This window comes from Lynx canadensis, chromosome D2 (assembly GCF_007474595.2).
Source record: "Lynx canadensis isolate LIC74 chromosome D2, mLynCan4.pri.v2, whole genome shotgun sequence".
NCBI lineage: Eukaryota > Metazoa > Chordata > Mammalia > Carnivora > Felidae > Lynx > Lynx canadensis.
Window position 1 is genome coordinate 57,853,598 of NC_044313.2, and position 24,791 is coordinate 57,878,388.

The window sequence follows — 24,791 nt, forward strand, 5'->3', positions numbered from 1 at the left end:
CATCTGTATCATATACTAAATTCAGTGATTTTATTTAAGAGAGGAAGTAAAGATGTATACAGTGACATATTTAACAACAGAGATGTTCACTGCAGTTTTATCATATCAAGTTATTTTTTTATTTTTTATTATTTATTTATTTTTTCAACATATGAAATTTATTGTCAAATTGGTTTCCATACAACACCCAGTGCTCATCCCAAAAGGTGCCCTCCTCAATACCCATCACCCACCCTCCCCTCCCTCCCACCCTATTTTTTTATTTTTTAATTAAAACACATTAAAAAAAATTTTTTTTAACATTTTATTTATTTTTGAGACAGGGAGAGACAGAGCATGAACAGGGGAGGGTCAGAGAGAGGGAGACACAAAATCTGAAACAGGCTCCAGGCTCTGAGCTGTCAGCACAGAGCCCGACGCTGGGCTCAAACTCACAGACCACGAGATCATGACCTGAGCTGAAGTCGGCCGCCTAACCGACTGAGCCATCCAGGCGCCCCTAAAACACATTTTTAATGTTTATTTATTTTTGAGAGAGAGAGAGAGAGAGAGAGAGAGCAAGTGGGGGAGGGGCAGAGAAGGAAGGAGACCCAGAATCTGAAGCAGGCTGCAGGCTCTGGGCTGTCCGCACAGAGCCCGATGCAGGGCCTGAACCTATGACCATGAGATCATGATCTGAACTGAAGTCCAACATTTAACCGACTGAGCCACCCAGGCACCCCTCAACAGTTATTTAAATATGTAGCTATAAAAGAGTGGTAAAAAAAATTCCACATATCAGAATATCTAAAACCTTTGAGATCTGCATATGTGGTATGATGTGGAGAGGAATGGGGACAGATGTGTTGAGTATGTAGGCCTCAAAAGACAACAAAAATCTGGATAGATGTTGGAGACACCATGACTATAGATAATCATCTATCTTCCTGGTTGGGATGACAGGCTTGCTCTTGGATGACAGGTCTCAGGGACTTTCCAGGTAGAATATCACACTCTGAAACCAAGGACACTCAGCCTTACCTTTCCACCTAAATATATAGTCTTTTTTTTATGGTTCTGCCTTATCCAGTGTTTATTTAGCTCTTTTTAAAAAAATGTTTATTTATTTTTGAGAGAGAGAGAGGGAGAGACAGATTCCGAAGCAGGAGGCTCTGAGCTGTCAGCACAGAGCCTGACACAAGGCTCCAACCCACAAACCATGAGATCATGACCTGAGCTAAAGTGGGACGCTTAACTGACTTGAACCACCCAGGCACCCCTGTTTAGCTCTTCTTGACTCCTGGTTGGCTGATCCAATTTCAATAAGTAGTAAAAATGATCAGGAGTAATATTCAAAATATTTAGCAACACAACTATAGAGGTACTAATAAATAGCACAGGTTGTGAAAGCCTCCAATTAACTTGTTAGTGTCTGTAGTATGAGATAGCATGTGGTAGTAGTGGTGGTGGGAGTTCTGGTGGGTTAAGAGGGGTACCAGAGCCATGGTAGGGATCTTAGGGAGTTGGAGCAACAGCTGTTTGCCAACTGGTATCGAAATATTTCAGTATGTTACACTGGTATGACAGTGCTGGTTAGCTAACATAAGCTAACAAGTATTGATTATTTGCTATGTACCATATATAGACCTGAGCACTTGACATGTAATCCTCAGGCACTTACTATGTAGTCTACAGAAAAATACTATGTGGAAAATGCCATGATTATCTTCATTTTTATAGAAAAGAAATTTTAGTAAAGATTCCAGATTACAAAATGTATGATTTTGTACATTACTGTTTAAATTTTCTTTTAGGCAGTTCTTTCTGCCCATGGGTCCCATCCCTGTGCTGTAATAAAAACACCTAAAATAAAAATAAGTAATGAATGAATGAATGAATGAATGAATGAATGAATTTTCTGTCTTTTAAATTAAAAAAAAAATTTAATGCTTATTTATTTTTTAGAGCGGGAGAGAGAGAGAGAGAGAGAGCACAAGCAGGGAGGGGAGGGGCAGAGAGAGAGGGAGACAGAGGATCCAAAGCAGGCTCTGTGCTGATGCAGAGACATCAGTTCACAAACTGTGAGATCATGACCTGAGCCTAAGTTGGACACTTAACTGACTGAGCCACCCAGGCACCCCACTGTCTTTTAATATTTAATTTTTTCATTTTAATGTTTAGTTATATTTGAGAGAGAGGCAGATTGTGAATGGAGGAGGGGCAGGGAGAGAGCTGTCAGTCCAGAGCCTGACATGGGGCTCAAACTCAGGAACTGTGGGATCATGACCTCAGCCAAAGTCAGATGCTTAACCAACTGAGCCACCAGGCGCCCTGTATCTTTTAAATTTAACCTTACAAGGCCGCCTGGTTAAGCCTCCGACTTCGGCTCAGGTCATGATCTCGTGGTCCGTGAGTTCGAGCCTCGTGTCAGGCTCTGTGCTGACAGCTCAGAGCCTGGAGCCTGCTTCAGATTCTGTGTGTCCCTCTCTCTCTATCCCTTGCCTGCTCACACTCTGTCTCTGTCTCTGTCTGTCTCTGTCTCTCTCACAAAAACAAACATTAAGAAGCACCTGGCTGGCTTAGTCGGTTGGGCGCCCGACTTCGGCTCAGGTCATGGTCTAGTGGTTTGTGAGTTCGAGCCCCGCGTCAGGGTCTGTGCTGACAGCTCAGAGCCTGGAGCCTGCTTCAGATTCTGTCCTTCCCCCTCTCTCTGCCCCTCCCCTGCTCACGCTCTGTGTCTCTCTGTCTCTCAATGATAAATAAGCGTTAAAAAATTTAAAATAAATAAATAAACAAACAAACAAATAATCATTAAAATAAATAAATAAATAAATTTAACTTTACAAATGACTGATCAAAATCCTTTCTTTGAAGGTTATAAGAAAGATTAAGTTGGATTGTGAACATGTGTTAAATCATGGAGACTTTATTTCCTTTTCACAGCACTTGGTATTATTGAATAGCATTATTCATTCAAATGCAATTTCTAGTTTCATTTTTCTGAAATGAAAGACATGTTAACATCTAGTTTTCAGTACATATTAGAAAATAATAATAACCAATAGGAACTTTAATTAAAAATTTTTTTTTAAGTTTATTTACTTCAAGAGAGACAGAGACAGCTGGAGCAGGGGAGTGGCAAAGAGAGAGGGAGAGAGAATCCCAAGTAGACTCCACACTGTCAGTGCAGGGCCCTACTCTGGGCTCCAAGTCATGAAACCACGACATCATGACCTGAGCAGAAACCTAAGAGTCGGACGCTTAACCAACTGAGCCACCCAGGTGCCCCATAAATTTTAAGTTTTAAAGAAAAAAGTTTTTAAAAATTCTAGCAATTACAGATAAGACTAGTGCCTCCATTATTCAGTATTTCTATTTTTATTACCATGTTTAAGTATTGTAATTTACATTTTGCTTCTGTGATTATAAATCATTGAAATGAGTGTTCTAGTTAATTTTATTTGTATTAGGTATCTTTGCTCCTGTACCTTAGGTGGCCTTTGAAAGTATGTTTGGAAATTTCTATATCTGCCAAAATAAAAACTGGTGTGTTTTTCACAGTCATTTCAACAGAGCTTATTTTAAAGTTTTTCTGAATTTCAAACTTTTCCCTCATCCTATAACTACAATCCAGTACATGTGGAACCTCAGTCAGCCAGAAAAAGGAAAAACTAGTGACTGAGAATCAAGGTTTGTATATTTACAGAGGTCTTCCTCTTCTTTCCTTCTGTTTCAATTGTTTGAAATCAGTCTTGTTCTGACAGTTCTTATGGAATGAACAGTGACAGGAAAAAGAGAGAAGAGTTAGAAACTAGAAGTGATAAGCTGAATTTTGCTTGCTTATCTCAAGCTTTGCTTGCTCTGGTCTACTCCACTTTGGTGTTTTGGCTCAAGGCTGGGAGGTCAAATGTACTGAACACTTCCTGGATCCTGGCTGACCTCCATTATATTACATTGACCATGGACAGATCATTTAAGCCTTCTGTAATTCACTCTTCATTTGTTAAAGTGGAGTTTGTGTTTGCCCCACTCCCTGTCTTTCTGAGTTGTTCTGAAAGTCAAAGAACTGCTATGAAAATATTCTGAAAGATCTGAGGTCCTCCTTAAATATGAGGGAATATTATTAAACCTTCCATGCCAGCTCAAGAGACTTATTACATGCTCTTGAGCCAGCCACCTAAATTCCTTATTCCTTTTTCTGTCTCATTTGTAACACAGGGAAAATTTTAGTTTAAATAAAGGTGATATTGGGGGCATTCACTTTCCAATGCCCCCCTCTGTAAAGAGAACTCTCATACTATTCTTACTTTCTGATATTATACTCTAATAAACTTTTGCCTGCTGCTCAAAAAATAAATGAATAAACAAACAAATAAAGGTGATATTAAAAATATTTAACAATCAGTATAGCATGTATAGCAACCAAGCAGGTTACGCTGGATGTCAGCAGTGAGAATGGCTTTATGGTGCTATTATTAGATTATTATCAGAACAGGTTGATTGTTAGAACAAACTGCTCTTTTGAGACTCTCAAAGAGGTGTAGAGGCACATTTCCCAGAGAATTTAATATTTTTTTAAAAATTTTTTTTAACGTTTATTTATTTTTGAGACAGAGAGAGACAGAGCATGAATGGGGGAGGGGCAGAGAGAGAGGGAGACACAGAATCGGAAGCAGGCTCCAGGCTCTGAGCCATCAGCCCAGAGCCCGACACGGGGCTTGAACTCACGAACCTCGAGATCGTGACCTGAGCTGAAGTCGGACGCTCAGCCGACTGAGCCACCCAGGCGCCCCAGAGAATTTAATATTTAAAAGAGAATGCTATTCTCCCTTGAGCCCTGATCCAGAATCTAGATGCAATAAGCTTCCTATATTTTTGGAGAAATTACTCTTCTGAGCTAGTAGTATAACTCTTGATTTCAGAACTTACTTTCTTTAGTTAATAGATTTGAGGCCTGATTTGAATGTGGGATGGGCATGATGTTCAGATCTCTGCTCTCTAGCCCTTTGGCTCTTTGACTTAATGTCATGCAGTTATTGAAACATCTGATTTCCACATGAAACTACTATACTAAAGGCATCCAGTCACACACAGTTATTCTTTTGAGTAATAATGATTTCAAGTGTGGCTCCCGAATGTCATATTTGAATTAGAGGTTGCACATAACTGTAGACAGATTATTAGTTCTTTACAGTTGATATTTTTTTAATCATCAGGCTTGACGTAGTGATGTGGTTCCAAAAGACAGGATATAGTAGAATTGAACTTTCTTGGATATCTACTCTAGACCAATTTCCTTAGCTTTCCAGCTTATCTTTTGTATCTATGATGCATGGAGCCCTTCCTTTGTCTAAAGTGTTTATTTCAAATGCATTCGTTTTTTCATTGAACTTTAATCTCTTTGGATTGTATATGAAGTCTGGATGCTGTTCCTACATGTAGCCTCAGATGGGAAGGAAGGTAATGAGCGAGGAGGGAAGCCATCTCTGAAAACTGAAATCTACTTACATATTCATTGAGAAGTTAGAGAGGAAGGAGTTTAATTGATGACGGCTTGGATATGCTCCTTTGCTTCAACCCTGTATTATCTAATTTCTAATACCTATTCTGTTCTTTGTAACTGGGGTACAAGAGCACCTGGTTCTAGGGGTCCCAAGCAGACCAGGTTTGGCCACTCACTACTGACAAAATCCAAAGGCAGAGACTGAGTGGTTAGTGAAATAAAACGAAATTTGTTTCAGTGAGGCCAACACCTGGAAGACAGTAGACTAATGTCTCAAAGACTGTCTCTAAAGTGCTGAAAATACTTCTAGGTTTATATAAGGAAAATGTGGGACAAAGGTCGGTGGACAGTAAAGGTCAGGTCAACCATTGTCTTGGTGTCATTCACACAGGGTCCTGTTGGCATGTAGCAGTCATCATTGCTTGAGGGGGTAGTTTCAGTTCCCATCAAGGATGCTTGCTGGTCTTTTGCCTGAGTTAAGAGATAAGTTGGAAAGACAAACTTAAGCAATTAGAAAGTATAGATGAGGTCAAAATGGAGGCAGTTGAAGTCCTCCTTCATCTTCCTTCTACTGCCTCCTCCTTGTACAGTGTTACTTCCTCTGGTAAGAAGTTCTTTATGCTTCTTGCTGGAGCAGAATAAAAAATTCATATTTTCCATATTTTCAGAATATGATCTCCAAAGTTTTAATGACCAAGGATCTGTCTTTGGTATCGTGGTTACAAATCGAATTTGCAATCAGAGGATTTTTGTTTTTTATACAGTGATTATGAGGTAGTGTTGAGCTCTTTGAAGCTTTGCAAATCAGCAAAATCTAATTGCTGACTAAAGTATGTCCTTGGTTTACCACAATTCCTGGATTCTAGACTATAGAGATAATAATAAGATTAGCATTTAGGGAAGAAACAGTCTTAGTCAGTTTGGATTCATCATTAAGTCCTCAGTTTCTTGATTAAGGGAGAAAAAGAGAAGTTTGCACATAAACAAAGATTGCAAACATGTCTCAACTTGAGTCTCATTGCTTCCTAGTAGGTGAAGATACACTGCTCTCTGTATTAGATTGTGGTTGTAAAGTGGGGGAATAGGAAAACTATCACACTACTATTTGAAGTAGGTATTTTCTGATTTCCCTTATTTGCCCTTGGAGGACTTTTTTGACCTCTCTGTAAAGCAGGGCTAGTTAGAATAGTAAGGAAGAGATATGTGAGTATAGAAAAAAGGCCAGAACGGGAGACACTAGGTTTATGAATTGAAAATCCCAGTCACCATTTGGATATATATGTCAGTCTGATTACTAGCAGTCAAGTTAAGTTCCCACTCAGTTGCATATTCTTCTTCAGTAATCTTCTGTTCTTTTTTCTTTCTCTTATTTTTTTTACTGTTCTTTTTTGATTTTTTTTCTTTTTATTTGAAGTCTTAAAGTGCAGGAAGAGATTGAGAATGGAGGAATTTGGGTCAAAAGAGGACACAAATGATTTGGCTCACAAAAGAAAAGGTCAAAAAACGAATGGCTTGAAAAAGAACATATTGGGAGAGTAATAATAGCTAACACTTAGATATAATATTTACTATATGTTGAGAATTATTTTAAGCATTTACATATATTAACTCACTTAAACTTCATAAAACCCTGATTTGGGTAATGACTTATTATGATGTCCATTTTATAGATTCTGAAGCTGACACCCAGGTTAAGTAAGTTGCTCAAGATCACACAGCCAGTTAGTGGTAGAACCTGATTTGAATGCAAGCAGGCTCACTCTTGGGTCCATACTCATAAGTTCTTTTGACCATTTGATCAATTTTGATCACAACAGTCAAAATTAGTCAGAAATAAATAATATAAAAATAAATTAGCTGAAATGAGAAAAGTTCAAGCCAAGAAAATCTAGTGCTGGATTACTTGACAGGTAGACTATATACATGCCTAAGTCTCCGGCCAAGCAGGGACATTTGGTATTTTTAAAAAGCACTGATGTAGTCATCATGAGGAAAATCAGAACTTAGATGTCCTCAAACTTATTTTACAGTGCAATATTATTTTTAGTTTCAACAATGCAAGACATAGTAATCTTTTCTGCAGTTAGGGTTTGTAGAAATCTACATCTAGCCCTGTGAGAGGGCTTTATACTTTTATATTTAGAGTGAAGGGTAAAATATGATTATCAGAGGAATATTTCTTACTTCTCTTTATTCCAAAAATAAGTAAACATTTAAAGTCATAAATGAGTTTTCAAGATTTACAGAGTACAAAATTATTAAGAATCCTCTGCTTATATTTCAGGGTTTAAAATTATATTGAAATCATTAAGTTGCTTTTAAGAATATTAAAAACCAGCAACAAACCTTGGTGATTTTTGTATCCTTATGTTAAGTAACAAAATTCAACTGAAAAAATTTGAGGATCATGTTGGCTTTATTCAACAATTCTTGCATTGGGTAGCATCCCATCTAGTAAGTAGAAAGGAGCTCTGAGGAGGTGTACAAAATGGAAGGCTTCTACAGGCAGAAGGGGAAAGGGATAAAGAAATAGTGGGCACATTCCTGGAGAAGGTTGAAACTGCAGTTAGGTTAAGTATTAAGACCTGGTTTGGTGACATGGACTTAGCACAAGTGGCTCCATTTTGGGCCTTCTTTTTTGTTTCTAAATCTGCTATTTCCTTAAAAATTTTTTTTCTTAATGTTTATTTATCTTTAAGAGAGAGTGCAAACAGAGGAAGGGCAGAGAGACAGGGAGACACAGAATTCAAAGCAGGCTCCAGGCTCTGAGCTGTCAGCACAGAGCCCAATGCAGGGCTTGAACCCACAGATTGGGAGATCATGACCTGAGCCAAAGTCAGCCACCTAGGTGCCCTATAAATCTGTTATTTCTTTTTAACATTTGTTAACAGATTTGTTTTTCTTTAGGAAGATTTGATTGATTGTTCAAATTTAAAAGAACTATACCATATAAAAGTATGGTAAAATAAACTGGCTAAAAAAAATTGTGAAACTAGATAATGAGTTTAGCCTTCCAATAATCATTGGCATCATTTTTTGCCAATGATTATGTACAATTAGGTTATGCCAGTTCCTGTGTGACTCATAGTCTTGCAACTTTTAGGCTGATGCCCTGTTTACTTTTTACAGATTTCTGAATATACGCATTTTTTTACCAAATCATCATTTTGCCACTTTGTTAATTCACAGTTATTTTATGTTCAGCCACCCAAAGCCAGTAAGAATACAACTAAAAGATTTGGAACATTGTGAGAAGGAAAGAAGAAATAAATGGAGTCACAGAGCAAATTGGAGAGGCAAGACCAAAGTGATACCGATTAGGGAAGAGGAAAAAAAAGTTGTAAAAATTAATAGAAGTGGTAAAAATAAAATGGATACTGATGAATTGGGAAAATCTTAGCAAAATCTGATGTTTAGCCAGGTTGTGTTATGTCAGCACAATCAAGCCTTAAAATGGTCAGCCCTTTGATTCTCTTCTTTGTTAAAACTTCTTAATATGAAATACACCAATAAAGATGGAACTAGTTTATAGAGAATCTCTCCTAATTTTATTTTCTAAAAATTTCCCTTGCAAAATCTTTATCACAAGCTGTAAAAAAAATTAAGCCAACTTGCAAAAACATATAGTTTTATAAATATCTGGATAATAAGGTATTTGTTGTGACTTTAATGTTACTGCCAAACCTTGTCTCAGGAACATCACCTTTGTACTATATTAATTTAGATGCAGCTTAAAAGACACCATTTAGGAAAGTCACTGCCTTGCCAGGCCTAGGTGGCTGACTTGAATAGCGATAGGTAACATATAAATATGTTACACAGTTTGAAAATGAATGGCTTGAAACAAATAGCACAGATAAAGAAAGAGCTCACAAATCAAACTGCTACAGTGGGGAATTGACAGTTCTAATCACTGGACTGGTGGAATTTCTGAATAAAAAGTTAAGTATAGAAATTACTAAGCAAATGTTTAACAAGAAAACAAAATTACAAGAAGCAACATATGTCATGATGTGAGTCAGAAAACTTTGTTTCAAATCCTACTCTGTGATACAGAAACTATATGAATTTTGTCAAGTTACTTAACTACTTTGAACCTCAATTTTTTCATTTGCAAAGCAGTAATAATAATATCCATCTTCTACCTGGTAGGATTGTTGGTGGTGTTTGGCATGTGAGGATTAGAGGTGGTATTTATAGAGAGCCTGGTATGGTGTGCTTGGCACATAGTGGCTAGTTTTTATTGCTATGGGCAAACTAAAGAAAGGAAGGTTTAAAATATCACTTATAGCTAAACTACAGATATGGTAATCATAAATCAGCCTTTCTTGGGGCACCTGGGTAACTAGGTCTGTTAAGTGCCTCTAGATTTCTGCTCAGGTCACGATCTCAGGGTTTATGGGTTTGAGCCTTGTGTCCGAGCTGTCAGTGTGGAGCCTGCTTGGGATCCTCTCTCTCCCACTTTCCCTTTTGCTCTGCTTCTCCCCTGCTTGTGCACACTCTAACTCTCTCTCAAAATAAATAAATAAGCATCCTTTCTTAATAAAAACCCTCGAGAAAGTCGGGATAGAAGGAACATACTTAATGGAAAGAGCCCAAACGTCCATTAATGGATGAATGGATAAAGAAGATGTGGTATTTATATACAATGGAGTATTACTCGGCAATCAAAAAGAATGAAATCTTGCCATTTGCAACTACATGGATGGAACTGGAGGGTATTATGCTAAGTGAAATTAGTCAGAGAAAGACAAAAATCATATGACTTCACTCATATGAGGACTTTAAGAGACAAAATAGATGAACATAAGGGAAGGAAAACAAAAAAATATATAAAAACAGGGAGGGGGACAAAACAAAAGAGACTCATTAGTATGGAAAACAAACTGAGGGTTGCTGGAGGGGTTATGGGAAGGGGGATGGGATAAGTGGGTAAGGGGCATCAAGGAATCTACTGAAATCATTGCTTCACTATATACTAACTAATTTGGATGTAAATTTTAAAACATAAAAAATAAAGTTTAAAAATAAATTTAAAAAAAAGAAGGAACATAATTAAACATCATAAAAGCCATTTATGAAAAGCCCACAGCTAATATCATCCTCAATGGGGAAAAACTGAGAGCTTTCCCCCTGAGATCAGGAACACGACAGGGATGTCCACTCTCACTGCTGTTGTTTAACATAGTGTTGGAAGTGCTAGCATCAGCAGTCAGACAACAAAAGGAAATCAAAAGCACCAAAATTGGCAAAGATGAAGTCAAGCTTTCACTTTTGGCAGATGACATGATATTATACATGGAAAACCTGATAGATTCCACCAAAAGTCTGCTAGAACTGATACATGAATTCAGCAAAGTCACAGGATACAAAATTAATGTACAGAAATCAGTTGCATTCTTATACACTAATAATGAAGCAACAGAAAGACAAATAAAGAAACTGATCCCATTCACAATTGCACCAAGAATCATAAAATACCTGGGAATAAACCTAACCAAAGATGTAAAAGATCTGTATGCTGAAAACTATAGAACGCTTATGAAGGAAATTGAAGAAGATACAAAGAAATGGAAAAACATTCCGTGCTCATGGATTGGAAGAATAAATATTGTTAATGTCAATACTACCCAAAGCAATCTACACATTCAATGCAATCCCAATCAAAATTGCACCAGCATTCTTCTCGACACTAAAACAAGCAATCCTAAAATTTGTATGGAACCACAAAAGACCCTGAATAGCCAAAGTAATTTTGAAGAAGACCAAAGTGGGAGGCATCACAATCCCAGACTTTAGCCTCTATTACAAAGCTGTAATTACCAAGACAGCATGGTATTGGCACAAAAACAGACACACAGACCAATGGAATAGAATAGAGACTCCAGAATTGGACCCACAGAAGTATGGCCAACTCATCTTTGACAAAGCAGGAAAGAATATCCAATGGAAAAAAGACAGTCTCTTTAACAAATGGTGCTGGGAGAACTGGACAGCAACATGCAGAAGAATGAAACTAGACCACTTTCTTTCACCATTCACAAAAATAAACTCAAAATGGATAAAGGACCTGAATATGAGACTGGAAACCATCAAAACCCTAGAGGAGAAAGCAGGAAAAAACCTCTTTGACCTCAGCCGCAGCAATTTCTTACTTGACACATCTCCAAAGGCAAGGGAATTAAAAGAAAAAATGAACTATTGGGACCTCATGAAGATAAAAAGCTTCTGCACAGCAAAGGAAACAATCAACAAAACTAAAAGGCAACCAATGGAATGGGAAAAGACATTTGCAAATGACCTATCGGACAAAGGGCTAGTATCCAAAATCCATAAAGAACTCACCAAACTCCACACCCGAAACACAAATAATCCAGTGAAAAAATGGGCAGAAGACATGAATAGACGCTTCTTTAAAGAAGACATCCAGATGGCCAACAGGCACATGAAACGATGCTCAACGTCGCTCCTCATCAGGGAAATACAAATCAAAACCACACTGAGATATCACCTCATGCCAGTCAGAGTGGCTAAAATGAACAAATCAGGAGACTATAGGTGCTGGAGAGGATGTGGAGAAATGAGAACCCTCCTGCACTGTTGGTGGGAATGCAAACTGGTGCAGCTGCTCTGGAAAACAGTGTGGAGGTTCCTCAAAAAATTAAAAATAGATTCACCCTATGACCCAGCAATAGCACTGCTAGGAATTTACCCAAGGGATATAGGAGTGCTGATGCATGGGGGCACTTGTACTCCAATGTTTATAGCAGCACTTTCAACAATAGCCAAATTATGGAAAGAGCCTAAATGTCCATCAACTGATGAACAGATAAAGAAATTGTGGTTTATATACACGATGTAATACTACTTGGCAATGAGAAAGAATGAAATATGGCTTTATGTAGCAATGTGGATGGAACTGGAGAGTGTTATGCTAAGTGAAATAAGTCATACAGAGAAAGACATATGTTTTCACTCTTATGTGGATCCTGAGAAACTTAACAGAAGACCATGGGGGAGGGGAAGGGGGAAAAAAAGTTACAGAGAGGGAAGGAGGCAAACCATAAGAGACTCTTGAAAACTGAGAATAAACTGAGGGTTGATGGGGGGGTGAGAGGGAGGGGAAAGTGGGTGATGGGCATTGAGGAGGACACCTGTTGGGAGGAGCATTGGGTGTTGTATGGAAACCAATTTGACAATAAATTTCATATTAAAAAAATAATAAATAAATAAACTTTAAAAAAATAGATCAGCCTGGGGCACCTGGGTGGCTTAGTCAGTTAAGCGTCCGACTTTGGCTCAGATCATGATCTCACAGTTTGTGGGTTCAGACCCCACCTTGGGCTCTGTGCTGACAGATCAGAGCTTGGAGCCTGCTTCAGATTCTGTGTCTCCCTCTCTCTCTGCCCCTTCCCCACTCATGCTCTCTCACTCTCAAAATAAATAACCATTAAAAAAAATAAAAAAAAATAGATCAACCTTTCTTGTATGAGTCTAACCTGTTCAGACCATCATTAGGCTAATCTTGATCCAAAATACTGCTTGTGTTTAAATTAAATTCCAGAGGCACCTGGGTGGCTCCGTTGGTTGAGTGTCTTTCTCTTGATTTTGGCTCGGGTCATGATCCCAGAGTTGTGGGATCAAGCCTCTTGTTGGGTTCTGAGCTGAGCATGAAGCCTACTTAAGATTCTCTCACTCTGCCCCTCTCCCTGCTCGCGTACTCTCTCTCTCTCAAATTATAAATTAAATTCCATTACTTCACATATTATTCAAATTGACTTTCCCTTCATTGTCTAAAGGAATTTAATTTTTGTGATTCTCAAGAGAGAACTAAGGGTTGCGTGTGTTTGCATTGAAATATTACCTGTATATTAGCTGTGTAGGTTTTTAGCTCAGGTAATGTTTTAATCATCTAGGTAGAAATGCTATGAAAGTTACCTAGATAATAACGTAAGAACACTCTTTTCCAACTCCTGTATAAGGATGGCAAACTGATGTAGATTTTTTTTTTAGAGAGCAGTGGAAGCTTTGAAAGTTAGTATAGATTTAGGTGTGCGCTGATAAAAAATGGATGCAAAATTACAGTAGCATTTGCTAAGTAAATGGGGTAAGATATGTAGGTCTATTAAATAATATTAAACAGATACTAAAAAATAATTTAAAACTAGAAAGTTAAATTAGGGTGGGACGCCTGGGTGGCTCAGTCAGTTGGGCAACCGACTGCAGTTCAGCTCATGATCTTGTGGTCTGTGGGTTCGAACCCTGTGTCTGGCTCTGTGCTAACAGCTCAGAGCCTGGAGCCTGCTTCAGATTCTGTGTCTCCCTCTCTCTCTCTTCTCCTCCCCCCTTATGTTCTATCAAAAACAAATAAACATTAAAAAAATTTTTAAGTTAAATTAGGGCAAGAAAATGGAAATTAAATAAAATCACTTTTACATTGTTGGCTAATCTGAGTCAAAGTTGTGGCATAAAAGTTTTATTTTTATTTGTTAAGACTAATAAAAAGATGAACTTATCTTATTTAAAAGGTAGTATTAAAAGCCTGGGCGTGCCTGGCTGGCTCAGTTGGTGGAATGTATGACCCTTGATCTCAGAATTGTTAAGCTTGAGCCCCAAATTGGGTGTAGAGATTACTTAAAAATAAAATCTTAAAAAAAAAAAAAAAGCCTATGTAGGAAAAGGAAGTCATGACAATACCTTGCACTCTCCCTTCCCAACCTGGGCCCAGAACGGCTCTGCAAAGAGGGATGGTGAAAATAAGGCTGTTCTGCTGACTACAAGGTAGTGACCAGAGAACACACCTTACCATCCACAAGTACATCCATGGAGTAGTCTTCAGGAAGCATGTGCCTCATGTACTCATAGAGATCCAGAAATTTTCCCTGAAGGAAATGGGAACTCCAGATGTACACATTGACATTAGGCCCAACAAAACTGTCTGGGCCAAAAGAATAAGGAATGTCCCTCACACTGTATTGAAGTGAGGTTGTTCAGAAGCTGTAATGAGGATGAAGATTCATCAAAGAAGCTATAGGTGTTGGTTACCTATGTAACAAGCAGGTAACCACTTTCAAAAATCTGTCACCACTTTTAAAAAATCTATCCAAACAAAAATGTGGATGAGAACTGACAACTGAGTGTCAAATAAAGTTATAAAACCTCAAGGAAAAAAAAAAGAGATAAAAAGTCAAATGAGAAAGAAGGCAAAATAACACAGAATGCTTTTTGTCCATGAAATGTTGGGGGAAATTATCCAATAATTGAATATTCTGATTGTCTAATAATTATCTAATACTCTGAGAAGTCAGGAAAATAGGACTTTTATTCCAATGACTGACATTATAAATTGAAACAATCTTTCTGGAAGACAATTTTTCTGTTAAAAGCCTTACTCTTTTACACCTGAAACCAATTTTACCGTATGTTAACTAGTAGAATTTGGAAAAAAAAAAAAAAAGCCTTACTCTTTGACCTAATAATTCTAATTTAGGAATTTATCCATAATGGAAAGGATAAGGATGCACAAAAATATTTAGTTACAAAATCATTTACCAAAACCTTGTTCACTATTACAATATCATATAACAAATAATGGAGCATATATCAAATTAGGTTAGACAACGTAAATGTCTAAGAGGATTGTTTTAATAAATTTTGATACACCCAGGTGATGTTTTTCTCACATGGGAAGATGTTCATAATATAACATACAGTAGAAAAATTGACTACAAAATAGAATTACATATTAAAATTATTTTTTAAATTTACTTTTTTTATTTTTTAGTAATCTCTACACCCAAAGTGGGGCTTAAACTCATGACCTGAAGATCAAGAGTCAAATGCTCTCCTGAATGAGCCAGCCAGCTATCCCAGAATTATACTATTATCATAATATATATGTGGGCGTGTGTTTACATGTGTAAATGCACATGTATAAGGGTTTGGGATATTATATATGTAGGTGGTTATTACTGGTGGATGAATATGTATATGTTTAATTTTTATTATCTATTTTTAAAAATTTTTCTACATTGAACATACATTTCTTTGGTATTTTACAAAAATAGAAGATTCTTACAAAATCAAAAATAAACTATTGAGAGTACATCAAAATAAAAAGCTTTTGGGGGCACCTAGCTGGCACAGTCCATAGAGCCTGTGACTCTTGATCTTGGGATTGTGAGTTTGAGCTCCATGTTGGGTGTGGAGATCACTTAAAAATAAAATTAAAAACAATAAACAATAAAATAAAAAGCTTCTGCACAGTAAAGGAAACTATCAACAAAACTAAGACAACCTACTGAATGGGAGAAGATATTTGCAAATGATATATCCAATAAAGGGTTAGTATCCAAAATACATAAAGAACCGATACAACTCAACACAAAAAACACACCAAATAATCTAATTAAAAAATGGACAGAAGACATGAACAGACATTTCTTGGAAGAAGACATACAGATGGCCAATGGACACATGAAAAGATGCTCAACATCATTCATCATCAGGGAAATGCTAATCAAAACCACAATGAGATATCACCTCACATTTGTCAGAATGGCTAAAATAAAAAACTCAAGAGCGGCACCTGGGTGGCTCAGTCACTGGTTAAGAGTTCAACTCTTGGGGCGCCTGGGTGGCTCAGTCGGTTAAGCATCTGACTTCGGCTCAGGTCATGATCATGGTTCGTGAGTTCGAGCCCTGCATCAGGCTCTCTGCTCTCAGTGCAGAGTCTGGAGCCTGCTTTGGATTCTATATCTCCTTCTCTCTCTGCCCCTTCCCCACTCATGCTTTGTCTTTCTTCCTCTCTCAAAAATAAACAAACATTAAAAAAAAAAGTTCAACTCTTGACTTCGGCAGGTAATGATCTCATGGTTCGTGGGTTCTTGAATTCAAGCCCCACATCAGGCTGTACGCTGACAGTGCAGAGCCTGCTTGGGATTCTATCTCCCTTTCTCTCTGCCCCTCCCTGACACGTGCACACATTCTCTTTCTATTGCTCTCTCTCAAAAACAAACAAACAAACAAACAAAAACAATATTGGCAGGGATGTGGAGAAAAAGGAACCCTTATGCACTGTTGATGGGAATGAAAACTGGTGCAGCCACTGTTGCAGACCTCATGGAGGTTCCTGAAAAAATTAAAAATAGAAATATGATCCAGTAATTCCACTATTGCATATTTACCCTAACAATACAAAGACATTAATTTGAAAGGACGATGCACCCCTACGTTTATTACAGCATTATTTACAATAGCGAACTTAGGGGAGCAGCCCAAGTGTCCATCAATAGATGAATGGATAAAGAAGACGATAATACACACACACACACACACACACACACACACACATACACACACACACACACAGTAAAACCTTGGTTTGTAAGCATAATTCCTTCTGGAAACATGCTTATAATCCAAAGTACTTGTGTATCTCTCTCTTTCAAAATAAATAAAAAATAAACTTAAAAAAATTCCTTTGATAGGTAAACATCTCTTCATTTTAGGATTAGAGATAATACATAAAAAGTCAAATATCTTGCCTAGTGCTAGGAGATAGTTTTTCCTTTCTGGTATCTTTCCTGGAAATAGACAAGAAATAGAATTTAAAAAAAAAATACTCATCATACACCTACACTGCACTGTTTTGGTGTTAATAATATAACTTCACAGTGGGAAGAATTTCGAAAGAGTTTACAAACTGACCCTTTGCTTGCAAGGTTGTTTTTCAACTGATAATATTATGATTTAATTCTATAAGTAATATCACTTTCGATTGCATTGGGTTTTCATCATAAGTATATTTTGAGAGCACTACTAATGATCGGAAAGAGATATATATTTTCTATTACATTTTTAAGTTTCTCCTTTTTTTTTCAGGTATGACAGCAGTTATCTGTACTTACCCACTTGATATGGTTAGAGTACGCCTAGCATTCCAGGTGAAAGGGGAACACACTTATACAGGAATTATTCATGCATTCAAAACAATTTATGCAAAGGTATTTCACATTTACTTTTCTTGTTTATATTGTGTCTTTTTTTTTTTTTTTAATAATGTGAGTTTTATGCCCAACATGGGGCTTGAACTCATGACTCGAAGACCAAGAGTCACAAGGTCTACTGACTGAGCCAGTCAGGTGCCCTTATAATGTGTCCTTATATATTTAGAAAAATATTTTGAAAGTTATATAAGCTATTTTATTTATAGTTATTGATGTTAATAATGATTGTGACACATTTGTGTTTCAGGTTGGGTCCCAGAATAATTTTTTCGTTGTAATGTATGCTTTTGCTTTTTGATGTTTATCATAATAAACACAATGTAATCTCACTTCTACTTTTTCTTCATTCAAAAGGAAGGTGGTTTCCTTGGATTTTACAGAGGCCTGATGCCCACTATATTAGGAATGGCTCCATATGCAGGTATTTTCAAATTTGGCAGAATCTTGATCTTTCATTTTTTTCTAAGAATGATTTTTAAATTGTAGCATTTTGTATTTAAGCCCCAATTCCTTCAGAAATTATTTCTTTCCTCCCTAAGGATAAGCATTTGACCCAGCACCATAATCCCTCCTTTCCCCAGTGATCTACAGTGCTACTGCTTTTTTTTTTTTACAGTGCTACTTCTAAAAATAAGAATAAAGTGCAGTTTTATGCACTCTTTATATTTGGTAGGACAAGTCCATTTACCTTATGCTTTTTTTTTTTCCAGGAATGTAGGAACTATAGATATTCTGTTTCCTGCACATTTTAAAATCCATTTTGAAGTTGCACAAAAACACTTGTTGGGATTTTGAATGAAATTTTATACAGTTCCGGGACATTTTTGTTAGATATATTTATAGATACCATGTAAGCTGTGTTGTGTCTTTTAGAAAATTACATTTTTAGTTTATTACTTGATTTGATTTTATGATTTTATAGCTAGCCATTATCCTACTTGTTGGTATCATAGCCAGCCACTGTGTTACTTGCAGATGTTTTGGGTTTCCTATGTGGGCAATCGTATCCTGTCCACATGGTGTCTTTTTCTTATTTACATTCTAATCCTTATTTCCTTATTTATTTATGTTTATCTTCACTTACTGTACTATGCTAAGGACCTACAGTGCAGCAATGAATAGAAGTGATGATAGTAGGCATTTTGGCTCATTAATTATTTTAAAGGGACTGTTTGTAATACTTCTTCATTTAGTTTAATGTTCATTTATGATGTTAAGGAAGTTTTGCTAAGAATTTTTATCTGATTTGGTGTTGAATTTTATCAGACACCCTCGCCTGCATTTATGCAGGTAATCATATAGCTTTCTCCTTTAATATGTTATTATGATAAATGATATTAATAGATGTTCTAAGATAAAGTCAAATTGGCTATGACATAATGACTTTTTTATATCCTGTTGGATTAAGTTTGCTAATTGTCTTTAGAAGTTATACATCTAGGGGCACCTGGGTGGCTCAGTTGGTTAAGCATCTGACTTCGGCTCAGATCATGATCTCCCCGTTCATGAGTTCCAGCTTTGGCCTAAGTGCTGACAGCTTGGAACCTGGAGCCTGCTTCGGATTCTGTGTCTCCCTTTCTCTGCCCCTCCCCTGCTGGCACGTTGTTTCTCTCTCTCTCAAAAATAAACATTAAAAAAAAAGGAGAAGTGTGGTTTGGGTATCAAGGTTATATAAGTCTCATAAATGAGTTGTAGAGTATTTCCTCATCTTCCATCTCTATAAGATGATTAGAATTATCTGTTTCTTGAAAGTTTTCTTTGTGGGTGATTTTTTTTTTTCAACGTTTATTTATTTTTGGGACAGAGAGAGACAGAGCATGAATGGGGGAGGGGCAGAGAGAGAGGGAGACACAAAATCGGAAACAGGCTCCAGGCTCTGAGCCATCAGCCCAGAGCCTGACACGGGGCTCGAACTCCCAGACCGCAAGATCGTGACCTGGCTGAAGTTGGACACTTAACCGACTGCGCCACCCAGGCGCCCCTGTGGGTGATTTTTTTAATACTGGTTTAACTTCTTAAATGGTTGTAGGACCATTCAGATTTTTTATCTTCTGTGAACCATTTTTGGTAATTCATGCCTTTCTTTACCATTTTGAATTTGACCTTTTTGGATTAATTTTCAATTTTTTAGCAAAAGATTTCCCTTATTTCTTCATATCATTTTGACATCTACTCTATTGCCATGCTCCTTTTTTCACTTTTTTTTTTTTTTGATCAGTTATTTGATTTTGCAAAGAATCAATTTTGGCTTGTGTTTTTCTCTAGTCTACCTTTATTTTACCTTTCATTGATTCTTGTTCATTTCTTAATCATCTCCTTCTTCGTAATGTTTATTCTTCAGTTGGATGGTTACCTGTTTCATTTTCAACCTTTGGGTTTTTTTATTCCTAATGTGGGCTTCCTACCTCCCCCCCCCCCCCCGCCCTGCCATCATGCTTCAGCTGCATCCCATGAGTTTATTATTTTATTGTTTGTTCTTAAAATTTGGAAATTTTGAAATGTATACAAAAGTAGACAATAGTATAATGAGCCACCATGCACCTATGACCTATCTTCAAAAGTGATCAACTCAGGACCAATCTTGTTTCATCTGTGCCCTTAAATACTCCCTCCACTCTCATTCCAAATTGTTTTGTTTTTTTTTTAATTTTTTTTTTAACGTTTATTTATTTTTGAGACAGAGAGAGACAGAGCATGAACGGGGGAGGGGCAGAGAGAGAGAGGGAGACACAGAATCTGAACCAGGCTCCAGGCTCTGAGCCATCAGCCCAGAGCCCGACGGGGGCTCGAACTCACGGACCGCGAGATCGTGACCTGAGTTGAAGTTGGACGGTTAACCGACTGAGCCACCCAGGTGCCCCTCATTCCAAATTGTTTTAAAGTAACTCCACAGTATCTCAGTATTCAGCTCTCTATGCTTTTTAGTTTTTTTATTTTATTTTTTAAATGTTTTATTTATTTTTGAGAGAGAGACAGAGCACGAGTGGGGAAGGGGCAGAGAGAGAGGGAGAAACAGAATCTGAAGCAGGCTCCAGGCTGTCCGCCCAGAGCCGGATGTGGTGCTCGAATCCACTAACTGTGAGATCATGACCTGAGCCAAAGTGGGACACCTAACTAATTGAGCCACCCAGGTGCCTCCCTATGCTTTTTTTTTTTTTTTTTAATTTTTTTTTTCAACGTTTATTTATTTTTGGGACAGAGAGAGACAGAGCATGAACGGGGGAGGGGCAGAGAGAGAGGGAGACACAGAATCGGAAACAGGCTCCAGGCTCTGAGCCATCAGCCCAGAGCCTGACGCGGGGCTCGAACTCCCAGACCGCGAGATCGTGACCTGGCTGAAGTCGGACGCTTAACCGACTGCGCCACCCAGGCGCCCCTTTAATGTAAGACTTTAATGGGTCTATTATGCAATCATAAATGTTCAGCAAGCACTAAGTGCATATTATTGATAATTTAGTATTTACTAGATTTCATGTGTTTTGTGATTCAATATGAACATTTATCTCATGGTTACCACTCTTCCTTGGAGACAAAATTAGGCACTGAGTTAAAATAACAATTTTTTGTCACTTCTGAATGTTTTGTTTGTATCTTATCACCATCATTGTTATTGTGAATTTAAGTTGTAGTATTTACTTGTAATTATTAATCATGAATTTAACTTTTACTGATGTGAAACCTTGGAAAACTACTTAATCCTATTAATATATAAGTTGGCATTTATACCCAACTACTGCCTTTATTCAGTAAATTGAAGTATAAGTGTATGAAAACCATAGCGATAATTGTTATAGGTATCTTGTTATCTTTAGGTTACTTATAAACATTAATTAAGCCTTTTTCTTTCAGAAATCAGGAAATGTATAGTTTGTTCTTTGAGTTAATTGGTTATTATAAAGAATGGTATCTTTTCATGGTTCATGTAATCTTAAGCATCATGGTGAATTTATGTTTTGTTTTTCAGGTGTTTCATTTTTTACTTTTGGTACCTTAAAGAGTGTTGGGCTTTCCCATGCCCCTACCCTTCTTGGCAGACCTTCATCAGACAATCCTAATGTCTTAGTTTTGAAAACCCACATAAACTTACTTTGTGGTGGTGTTGCTGGAGCAATAGCACAAACAATATCGTAAGTTTCTTCATTAACTTAATCCAATCAAATTGCAGTTTTTCAATCTTGATTTTCAGCATTATTCATTTTATTTTTTATTATATATATATATATATTTACCACTTTGCAGATCTTTTTCTTTTTTAACTTTATTTTTTATTTATTTTTTTTGTTTTGTTTTTGTTTTTTTTTTAATTTTTTTAACGTTCACCTATTTTTGAGATAGAGAGAGAGCATGAACGGGGGAGGGGCAGAGAAAGAGGGACACACAGAATCAGAAGCAGGCTCCAGGCTCTGAGCCATCAGCCCAGGGCCCGACGCGGGGCTCGAACCCATGCACCGCGAGATCGTGACCTGAGCTGAAGTCGGCCGCTTAACCGACTGAGCCACCCAGGCGCCCCTATTTTTTATTTTTTAAAATTTACATCCAAATTAGTTAGCATATAGTGAAGCAATGATTTCAGGAGTAGATTTTTTAATGCCCCTTACCCATTTAGCCCATCCCTGCTCCCTCTCATGTATATATATATATATATATTTAATGTTTATTTGTTTTTGTGAGAGAGAGAGAGAAGAGAGAGAGAGGGAGAGAGAGAGAGAGGGAGAGAGGGAACGAGTGGGGGAGGGGCAGAGAGAGAAAATGACAGAAGATCCAAAGTGGGCTCTGGGCTGTCAGCAGAGAGCCTGATGCAGTTCGAACTCATGAACCCTGAGATCATGACCTGAGCCGAAGTCAGATACCCAACTGACTGAGGGACCCAGTCACTTCTCTTGCATTAAATCTTGAAGACCTTTGTGTCAGACAATGTACTAGGTTTTGGGACATTTGCTGAATATAGCTAAAGGGATTGCTGTATTGTAATTGAAAAAGTAGCTTCAAAGGATTTCCCTAGTCCGAGAGAGATTGTGTAGATGAGATAAAAAGAGGCTGGAACACTAAGAAGCAGGAATTTTTCAGGAAGAAGAAGAAAAGCTTTCTGTGACTGAGGAGTATCCTGAAAAACAGGATGTAGTATTGTCACAAAGACGAAAAAGAGTATCCAATGGAAAAGAAAAATCAAAGTAATATAAGTACTGAAAAGTAAGGTGTTCATTGGATTTTACAGTCAAGGATTACTTGTGTGAAAGCAGATTCCGTATACTTGTGTGTGGAAGCAGATCATACTAGGTTGAAGGTAAAGAAAAAAAGGTGGTGGTTTACTTTTGGCAGTCTGGCTGTGGAACCTTGCGCATTTGTAGAAACATGATCACCTCTAGTTATTTTGATTCTCTTCTTGCTCCTACCTTTTTCTTTACTACTACTCACTTCCAATCTAGATCCTTAAAATCTTTTCTTTCTCATTTCTTTTCTTAAACTGTATTCTATACCCATTGACTCTTACCAGATCCAAAGGCTCCCTCTTAGTTCTTTTGCTTCCTTCCAATTGTTCTAGTTCCTTCGTTTTTGTAAATTTTTTTTAATGTTTATTTTTGAGAGAGAAACAGAGTGCGAGTGGGGGAGGGGCAGAGAGCCAGGGAGACACAGAATCTGAAGCCGACTGCAGGCTCTGAGCTGTCAGCACAGAGCCGGACGCAGGGCTTGAACTCACAGACCGCGAGATCATGACCTGAGCCCAAGTTGGACACTCAACCGACTGAGCCACCCAAGGCGCCCCTAGTTCCTTCAGTTTTGTAACAGTACCTCTCCTTGGCCATCTGCCTTCCCAACCCACCCACCCCCACCTTTTCAAGTATCTTACTGATTCATATCTTCCTCTTCCTATCCATGCTGATATTTTAAGGCGCAGCCTGGCTTTAGTCCTATGCTCTTCCCATAAATGTGTAGAATAGCTCATCTATCTTTATGGTTTCAGTGGTCACCTCTGCACAGATAACAAATTTTATTTAATTCTCCATTACTTCCTCTCCATTACTTCTGTATAGCAAGCTCTTAGATATTTCTGCTTGGACTTCTGGCATCAGTGCAAACTCCATAGTTCAGATATTAATTCCTTTTTTCCTCTTGGTGACAATCCTCAGCTCCCAGCTTTCTTATTTGTTATTGATAACCATTAATCTTCTAGCCCTAATAATACCTTGAAACCATTTTTCACATTGTACGTATCCAAATACTATGTCTTACTGTTTGTTACTGTAGAACATTGCCTAGAATGATATTTTCTTTCTTTCCCATTGTTCTTTCCTGTATTCTAATCCTTGTACCTTGTCTTCTTACATTCTCTCCCTTCTACTAACCAATTCCTTCTACTCACATATGTCTTTTCCGGCTTGGAAACTGAATCCTTCAGACTGAGGTTTTTGTTCCCTTGATTCCCATAAAATTTCTTCTTCTCACTACCCCATTAAAAAATAATTCCTGGAGATGCTATTGAAATGCATACAGAACTTCAATTATTGGTAATGCTATTTCTTAAGCTGTTTGGTTAAAAAAACATGTTTTTTAATTATTAAAAAAATTTTTTTTACTGAGAGGCAGAGAGAGACAGAGCACAAATGGGGGAGGGGCAGAGAGAGAAGGAGACAGAATCCTAAGCAGGCTCCAGGCTCCGAGTTGTCAGCACAGAGCCCGACACAGGGCTCGAACTCACAAACCATGAGATCCTGACCTGAGCCGAAGTTGGACACTCAACTGACTGAGCCCCCCAGGAGCCCCACATGTTTTTTTAATTATAACATTTCATTATGAATATAAATATAGGCAGCTCTTCCTGCCCACGGGTCCTGTCCCCATGCTTTGATAAAATCACCTTTTTGCACACACACACACAAAATATATATATGTGTGTGTGTGTGTGTGTGTGTGTGTGTATATATATATATATAATTATACAAATATATCATTATTTTTGTCATATATCACTTAAGTATATATTAGATACCATGGAGATCTTTGAATAGGAAAGTAAAAAGCAGCTTTGTGACACTTGAGAATGTAAGATTCAATTTTCTTAATGTTGGGATAACAATACCTATTTCATGCAATTATGAAGATGGAATGAGATAAATTACATAAATTGTTTAACTACATTGACAAGTAGTCAATATTAGCAAAATAAAAGTAATTTAAAAAAATCACCTGGGGTCCCACTCTTAAGAGAGATTCCTTTTGTATATTTCATTTCAGGCATTTTAATTTAATTTAATTTAATTTAATTTAATTTAATTTAATTTAATTTAATTTAATTTTAGTTA

General features: G+C 37.4%; 1 protein-coding gene across 3 annotated transcripts in view; it reads left to right on the forward strand.

Moving 5' to 3' along the window:
- Window positions 1-24,791, forward strand: part of SLC25A16 (solute carrier family 25 member 16) — a 49,193-nt gene that overhangs the window by 18,951 nt on the left and 5,451 nt on the right. For 2 of the 3 annotated variants that reach the window (XM_030334663.1, XM_030334661.1), the window contains exons 5-7: window positions 17,366-17,487; window positions 17,845-17,911; window positions 21,455-21,617. In XM_030334663.1, coding sequence (XP_030190523.1) covers window positions 17,366-17,487; window positions 17,845-17,911; window positions 21,455-21,617 — 352 coding nt within the window. The remainder of the gene's footprint in view (window positions 1-17,365; window positions 17,488-17,844; window positions 17,912-21,454; window positions 21,618-24,791) is intronic. The other variant, XM_030334662.1, reaches the window with a different exon arrangement.